The sequence below is a fragment of the Diaphorina citri genome, unplaced genomic scaffold (assembly GCF_000475195.1).
Source record: "Diaphorina citri unplaced genomic scaffold, Diaci psyllid genome assembly version 1.1 scaffold3122, whole genome shotgun sequence".
Taxonomy (NCBI): domain Eukaryota; kingdom Metazoa; phylum Arthropoda; class Insecta; order Hemiptera; family Psyllidae; genus Diaphorina; species Diaphorina citri.
Genome location: NW_007380533.1, coordinates 12389 through 20681, shown reverse-complemented (window position 1 = coordinate 20681; position 8293 = coordinate 12389). Strand labels below are relative to the sequence as shown.

At 37.7% G+C, this 8293-nt stretch overlaps 1 protein-coding gene across 1 annotated transcript in view; it reads right to left on the bottom strand.

Annotated features, from left to right (window-relative positions):
- Positions 1-454: 454 nt before the first annotated feature.
- Positions 455-8293, bottom strand: part of LOC103520013 — a 9726-nt gene continuing 1887 nt past the window's right edge. The window contains exons 3-12 of the mRNA XM_026831293.1: positions 7511-7566; positions 7247-7340; positions 6861-6931; positions 6265-6424; positions 5326-5421; positions 4207-4272; positions 3053-3231; positions 1587-1638; positions 954-1008; positions 455-518 (exon numbers count right to left, since the gene is read on the bottom strand). Coding sequence (XP_026687094.1) covers positions 455-518; positions 954-1008; positions 1587-1638; positions 3053-3231; positions 4207-4272; positions 5326-5421; positions 6265-6424; positions 6861-6931; positions 7247-7340; positions 7511-7566 — 893 coding nt within the window. The remainder of the gene's footprint in view (positions 519-953; positions 1009-1586; positions 1639-3052; positions 3232-4206; positions 4273-5325; positions 5422-6264; positions 6425-6860; positions 6932-7246; positions 7341-7510; positions 7567-8293) is intronic.

Here is an 8293-nt window from a genome sequence, read left to right as displayed (position 1 = left end):
CCTGATGTAAACCCGATCGAAAACCTGTGGTCCTATCTCAAGGTACACCTTGCGAAGGACTTTGATTCACCTCCATCAAATTTGAATGCACTTTGGGAGCGTGTGCAGCAAACGTGTTATAATATTCCAAATGGATATTGTGAAAAGCTTGCAAAATGCATGCCAAGGAGAGTTGCAGCAGTCCGTAAGGCTAAGTTCATGTGGACCAAGTACTAAGGACACCAAGACCAATGCAGATCAAACTGGTGCAAAACTGGACCAATACGTTTTTCAGTAGTTATTAATTTTTTTGTTAACGTTGAATTTTTTGGAATCATTATTTATTTATTTATTATAATATTATAAACAACATATCACATTTATTACATACACTTTTGTTCTTACTATTTCGTAGGGAATCATTAGAATTAGAGCACAATTGAAAACATTGAACCACTTTTGCACATAACTGTATTTACTGGGCGAACTGAATCAATTGAGAGTAGAGGTAAGAGTAATCATCCTGGTGAATGTGATTTCTGCAAAAAGAAAAATATGTAGAACAGTTTAGGATGATGACTCGAACATGTGGATTTAAGGTGTACTGGGGAACCAAAAATGAGCTCCCTTCAGATTTGGGACCACATATTTCAAGGATCGAACTGCATTCACGTTTTAAAGTGGAGTACTGAAATTCCACGAAAATCGGACCAGACAATCGCGAGTTTTAGCGGAACGAACAAACAAACATCTAAACCAAATGCAAAACTGTCGAGTTGAAACACAGACCTCACCTGCTTGACAAGGAAATAGCGTCCGTACTTTAAAACGATCTCGCGCTTCCTGTTAACTACGCACTTCCGCACCTACGAGTAACCATATTAAGGAGCGCGGTAGCGCTCCGCCCCGCCAAGTCAAGAAAGTTTGACCGCGCTACTAGAGATATTATACGCGATTTGTGATTATTTACTTACTTTTCCATCCTACTGAGCCTTGTGAACTTGTAAGTTCGGAAATATCTTGCTCCATCTGAAAAAGGAGAAAAAAAACACAGATACCTACAATATTTGAAAAATAAACTAGGATTTTCACGAAGAGATCTAAAAGACTTTTAGGGTTTAAAAAGTCAATATCCTATGAAATTTATTTATTTTTAACATAATGTTCTTCTTTAAGGTCCGTACACACAGCTCCGGCATGGGACGGAACCGAACGATTTTTTTTTTTATATCGCTGGCGTACATCTTATATAGGTATGCTATGCTAAACTTGGTATGGTATCCCGGTATGGTCCAAGGACGCGACTTTACCAGTTTAAAAATCGGACAGTCACTCATCCAGATATCAACCATAGTTGCTTCGAAAAAAAAATCCATTTTTTCTTTTTTTTATGATTCCTTATTACAAGGGGAGTATTTCAAGATAGAAAAGTTTCCACCAAAAATCGGCTGCCTTAGGCGGCTCGGGACTTGGAAAGAGTTTCAGTTTTTTTTTTTTTTTTTTCAAATATGTGCCCCTCAAAGGTAATAAAAAGTCGGGGGATGTTCACACCCCAGAATTTTTTTTCTTTTTAATAAATAAAGTGACATAAAAATAATGTTACTTACGTTTCTTGGATATTTTTCTCAACGCGTTGTTGTTCAGCGCTCTCACCTCATGCTGAAACCTAAGAGGTTTGGTATCTGCGCAGACGATTATGTACCCACAGTTGTTCTTTAAATAAACAATGAGGTCTCCCCATAGGCTTAGACGATGAGGAAAAGCTTTTTGTCTGGAATGAAAAGAAGGGCATTTTTTTTTTTTTTTTTTTTTTAATGGAGCCGTTGCAAATGGGTAAACATTATTAATGAATTCCCTGCTCTTTGACTTTGAAACATCACCCAAGTAAGCGCAACTGATCTATTGGCTTCGGACGAAAGCATGACTAATTTTGTTATTTGATTCGTCAATAAGTGTTGGGTCCCCGACAAATTTAGTTTGAAATATATATACATAAAACATATTAGGTACTCCCTCTGCCTCCCTCCTCTCCCATACACTTCTCCATCTTTAAGCTCTAACATGTAACCGGCTCTCTAGTAAACTTTTAAATGTTTAACATAATTATGTGCTAAATACAACTTCCATCATCCCCGGGGCTCTGATCAACAGGACTCACCAACATCAAAGGTAAGACCTGAATCCTCGTCTCTTTTTTTTTATCATTGTTATTATTAGATGCCTGGTTGCTCCTCTCCCGAGAGAGGGTATGTAATTATCACTGCGACCTCTGTAGATTTATTCTGACCAGTGTTTTCCCACGTGCCCAAGATGCTATCCCCAAGTCTTGATGGAACCTACAAGCAACCTCACTGGTATACTTCAACCTCCTCAGTTTCTCTTTCCCGTCTAGTAGACACCCTGAGTAAAAGTTACCTCAAGTCCAGAGGTTAAAATGTGGAGCAAGTATCGTGGATTCCTACCACCTTACCAGAAATAGTTTTCTACTGGGAGGAAGCCGTGTATATTGTACCTTCCTCTTTTGAACATTTTCTACTGAAATGTTTGGCAACAATGAATACTTTATTTTAGTAACAGACTGGTTTGGACTGACTTTAGCTGTTAGGAATCACCTATGTCTTTCATCGGAATAAACTTACCTTTTTGAGAATGTCATTCGTTCCAGACATAACTATGGCCTTTGGGAAAAATCCTACAATGCTGCAGTGAGCACCAAAGTTGTGACATAATAACACAAAGAAATTGCATTTACATTTTTTTACAAATGACCGAACGAAGTGAAGGTCTACCTTTCAACTCGACCGTTTTACATTTAGTTTGGATATTTGTTTGTTGGTTCCGCTATATCTTGCGACTGGCTGCTCCGATTTTGATGAAAATTAGTATTTTTCTTGATGACATCAATGCACGTCGATGCTTGAAATTTGGGGTTCCTACGCTGAACGGGACTGATTTTTGGTCTGGACGTTTCAGATGAATTCAGAATGCAATAGATGACTCACCTCAGAAAAGGCCCATATCTCGGGGGGGAAAGGTAAGTTGGTTCCCAAAAAAAGGTCCATTTTTGCATGGCCTTTGTGGGAAAATTTTTTTTCCCCCTGGCCGCTTCCAAAAGCCCCCGGGTGTCAATGCCCCCTATACAGAGGGGCATAGCCGCTCTCGGGACTCTTAACATGTGATTTGCCAGGCGGGCCACCTGGGAATCTCCCATAAGGAGGTGGCCCGTACCTGGCAGGACTGGTTTGGGGTTTGCTGAAAGAGAAATAAATAATATTTTAATAATCCACAGAATTTTACGCTTTGACCCCTATAACAGAAAAATTCTAACGCATTACCGTTAGTATAGCTAAATCCCCGGTGTGGTTGGGTATTTCGTATAAAAGTTGAAGTTATGATGTGATTTTTGGTAATTTTACAACGGAACAAAAGTGGTATCTCTTCATGCCCATAAATTCATCTGTGTTTCTGATCGGCATCAGGCCACTCTTCCTTTATTCTTTACAAGTACTAGTGCGGCCTTCGGCCGCTCCTTTTTGGTAACAGATCTGTGGTCAATCATAAATGCGGCCTTCGGCCGCTGGCAAGGCCGGCTATGTAACCCGAGTTAAAAGATAGATGTTTTTTATTGACCGCTAAGTTCGCTAGGGTTATCGTATTTTGGTTTTCACACGCTTTGCTAAATTTAAAAACATGATAAAAGAACATGGCGTCTATATCGACATGGGTTTGCGTTATGGGGATTTTATGGGAAGGATGCGAAATCTCTCTAATGATGATGAAAATGGAAGAGTTTTGTTAGTCTCAAAAGAGTTTGCCAAATTACTACCGTAGGTAGGTACTACCTTGGCTTTGCACATCAACGATAAATTGCACATGAAAACCCGGCCCTAAAAAAAATTAATAATAATAAAATAAAATAAAATAATAATAATAATAATAAAATAAATAAATGCTGGCACCGGTCACTATTCACATTTATATTATATAGCTACTCATTTTCCTCACGGGGTTGCAACAACCAGAAACGGAATCAATTATTTGCATGATACAATTTTTTCGACCTCGCCGGGAATCGAACCCGGGTCTACCGCGTGCATGGCGAGTGCAGTGACCACTATACCATGGGAGCCAACGGCCCACAATAAAAGCCATATCTTGATAACCGCTAAGAATTTTAGACTTTTCCTAAATTGTAGGAGGAAGTTGTTCAGATTTCATAATAAATACCTCCTAAATCCTCTCTCTCTTTTTCCTGGTTGGCGCCTGCCAGAATATTAGTTAACTCGGCCTCATCTGGAATAATAGAAAAAGGCACATAATTTACATCACATAATTTACACCGGAGGAACACCGGTTGCGTCAAAAAAAATAATAATAATAATAATAAAATAAATAAATAAATAAAATCATCCGATTTGCGTCCCAACCCAAAAAAAGGTCATTCGAATTGCGTCCGCGATACCTGAGATTGAATTTATGCACCTGAGAGTAAAAAGTAAATAAATAAGTAAATAACGAACAGAGTGACCAAAAATAACTGTACCTATACAGTATGCTGTAAATTCTGTATGCTATAGGTCTATATCTATAGGAACAAACTATGAACATGAACGCTATTGCTTTTATTTTTGTGCTTGTCTTTTGTGTTTTACCTAACCCTATAAAAACACTGGTCACTGCTCAACTTGTGAAAACTCTTTTTTGCGTTTAACCTAACCCTATAATAACACTGGTCACTGCTCATTTGTGACAGCTCCTTTTATAGCATCATTCCATTGACGTAACTTCTGAACAAGTACCGTTATATTCTCAACGTTATCGAATGTAGGTACCTATAGGTACATGATGAAAGCTGAAAAAATGTTGTGTACACGTGTCACCCTGTACGAGTAAACCTATGTACATGTATGCCTTCAAAGTAGAATATACCTTGTTTATCCTGCTCGAATGAGACTAAAAAGTCCCTTTACCCCAGCAGTCTAAACAAGGTCTCGTTTATTATTTTATGGGTTTAATATTGTACAATGCTTAGTTATTACAATAGACCTTGCTTAATTTTTTTTAAAAAATAACAATAATAAAAAAAAGTAGGATAAGTATATAAAGTACATAGTTCTAGCTCAGAGACGCAACTCGGATTTCACAATCGGGACGCAAGTCCGATCCCCCCTTTACACCTACCCACACAGCCCATATTGGTATTCCATCTGGTTATAATCGAAAGGGTTGGAACATATCACATGCCTTCAGGCAAACTCTCCTTGGGATAAATATAAAAGAATCCAAGATAGAATTTTATTAATACATCCTCTCTATAAAAAAACGTGCTATAATTGTGGTACAAACCTAAAACTTCGACGTCCACATCATATCCCCAAGTGATATTCTTTTCTTTCTGGAGGACATACAGGGCTACCATCTTTATGGCTTCTCTCTCCGACCCTGAAGAAGAAATAAAATTGTATTTTTAACAATAGATCAGTTGCGCTTACATGAGTGATGTTTTAAAGTCATAGAGCTCTCCGTGAACGCTTTTGTTTATAAATTTTTTGAATGCATTTGCATTTGCACTTTGCTTGCACTTGCATTTGCATTGATCATTGATGCTGTTGCATTCATTTATTTTTTTACTTTTTGAATAATTTGAATTTGAATCTCTGCAGTTTGCAATTTTCATTTTTCTTTACGCTTCTTCCCATAGAGCTGGAAAAATGAGGACCAACGGAATTTTTCTTTTTCTTCTACGACTTCTAGATACCGAAATAAATCGATTTAAAAAATACCAGTAAATCGTTAAGTTCGACGTCACGGCACACGCTCCCGTAGGCGATGACGTCATAATGCATGACTCCCGCTTCGTTTGTTTGTGCGCAAGCGTTTCTTGGCTCGGGACACAAACTTACTTTCAGTTTTTTTTTTTTTTTTTCAAATATGTGCTCCTCAAAGGTAATAGAAAGTCGTGTGATGTTCACACACCAGAATTTTTTTTCTTTTTAATAAATAAAGTGACATAAAAATAATGTTACTTACGTTTCTTGGATATTTTCTCAAACGCGTTGTTCAGCGCTCTCACCTCATGCTTGAAACCTAAGAGGTTTGGTATTGCGCAGACGATTATGTCCGTGACCCCATTGTTCTTTAAATAAACAATGAGTTTCCCATTTAAAAAAAAAAAAAAAAAAAAAAAAAAAAAAAATTGCAACTCCTCTATTGTACACATAATTATGATGAATCATAATTTTTCTTTTCGTGGAATGCAGTATAGTAAACTTTGATTAGACTTACCCGCTCTACACGTGATTGCTCTCTCTCCATTCTTCTCCCTCACCCACGCACAGACTTCTTTGTCCAGGCGGGTGATGTTGATGATCAAAAATGGATAAATAGCCTTAATGAGTTCTAATGGTGGCATTTCTAATGGTCGGGGTGGTATAGAATTTTCGAACTGAAAGAAAATTGGAACCACAATTCCAAAAATCACATTAGAAAAATTTCTGTCTGTTTGTGTGTATGTCTGTCTGTCACGCTAAATAGACCTTTGGTTGTCCTCTTTTCACAAGAAAACGGCTCGGGTGTGTGTGTGTGTGTTATGGTGGTCTCGTACAAAGGTCGGGTCAGCCACTAGTAATGAAGTAAGGAAGGTTCTCTTAACAGTCTAAGCTTGGGCAAAAGAGGCTGAGTGAGGTCTACAGTTCACAAAACTCCAAGTTTATCCCTACTTTTACCTCTCAGATGGGCAGAAAACATTTTTCTAAATGCACTCAACCAGTTTTTTTTCCCCTAGTGTATGTATATGTATAGGTTATCTAATAAAAAGATCACCTCGTATAACAGACACACTAGATTTTTCTTTTCTTGAATGGAGTTTCTGACAAACTTACATATTGGTATTTTTGTCTGAGAAGCCCGTTCAGTCTGGTCATTGCCATCTTTTTTAATCTTGGGTTGTCTCCTGAAAAAGTGAAGAGGGGGATTTATACAAGGTGGAAAGTGTTCGAAGAGTTTAAGTTTTAACTCGACCGTTTTGCATTTGGTTTGAATGTTTGTTCCGCTATAACTCGCGATTGCGTTTCCGATTTTGATGAAAATTTCAGTCGTCTCAGCTTGGGTGAGGAAGTCTGAGTGAGGTCTACAGTTCACAGAACTACTAGTTATTATTGTTATCATTAAACTGAATATACTCTACTATTTATTTTAACTATCTCAATCCAAAATAGGTCCCCATCTAAATTTATCATTATTACAAAATCCCTAAAGAATACATTACCCTCGTTGAGGAGCATAATGTCCATGGCTTCTGTATATACTTCCTCCCTATCCCTGTGTTTAAAAATGAACGATGACTCCTCTGCCTTTTTGATCTGAAATGAAAATGCACATCATTATTACTTTCTTTTTAGTACAATATCTAATTTCTACGAGGAAGAAAAAAAAAAATCCACAAACAGACCAAAACTGCATTAGATCCTAACGTCCATTTTTTGTCAAAATGCTTACATAATGACGTCATCGTCAGACCATTGTAACTTACTTTCAGTGTAACAATCTCCTCCTCAATCTCTTCCTCAATGGAGTAATTCTGCGACTCTGAAAATAAAATGTAGGTATAAATAATGGAGGAGTTGCAAATGGGTAAAAATTATGAATAAATTGTCGATTCCTATGTAAAAAGTTGGGAAAAATCCAAATCTGAGGTCAAAACTCCGAAAAAATAACTGTAAACGATCGAAAATTCAATTTTTATTTTCCGTTCTAATGAAGATGTGTGACGTCAGACTTAACGCAGTTGCTATTTTCGTCCGCTAGGTAGCGCCAGTATGCAAGCGCGCTAGCCGAGGAGCAGAAAGAACTGCGCAGAAACGTATGCGCACAAACACATTAATGCGTTGCCTGCAAGGGAGCTTTGCTCGAGACATTTGATGTGACGTCATCGCCTACGGGAGCGTATGCCGTGACGTCAAAGTTCACGATTTACCGGCATTTTTTTAATCGATTTATCTCGAGATCTAGAAGTCGTAAAAGAAAAAGAAAAATTCCGTTGGTCCTCATTTTTCATGCTCTATGACTTTGAAACATCACCCAAGTAAGCGCAACTGATCTATTAAAATAAAAATAGAGGAACACGGGACAAAACGGTACATCGGGGCAAAACGATGCACCGCCCTTTTTTAGGACCTATTAGGAAGTGCCGAACTCTCTTGGATGGACTAGGAACTATTCCTGCAAGTGTTATCTTCGTTTTGATCTGTGGTTGATTCTTATATCTTTTATTATTATTATTATTATTATTATTATTATTATTATTATTATGTTT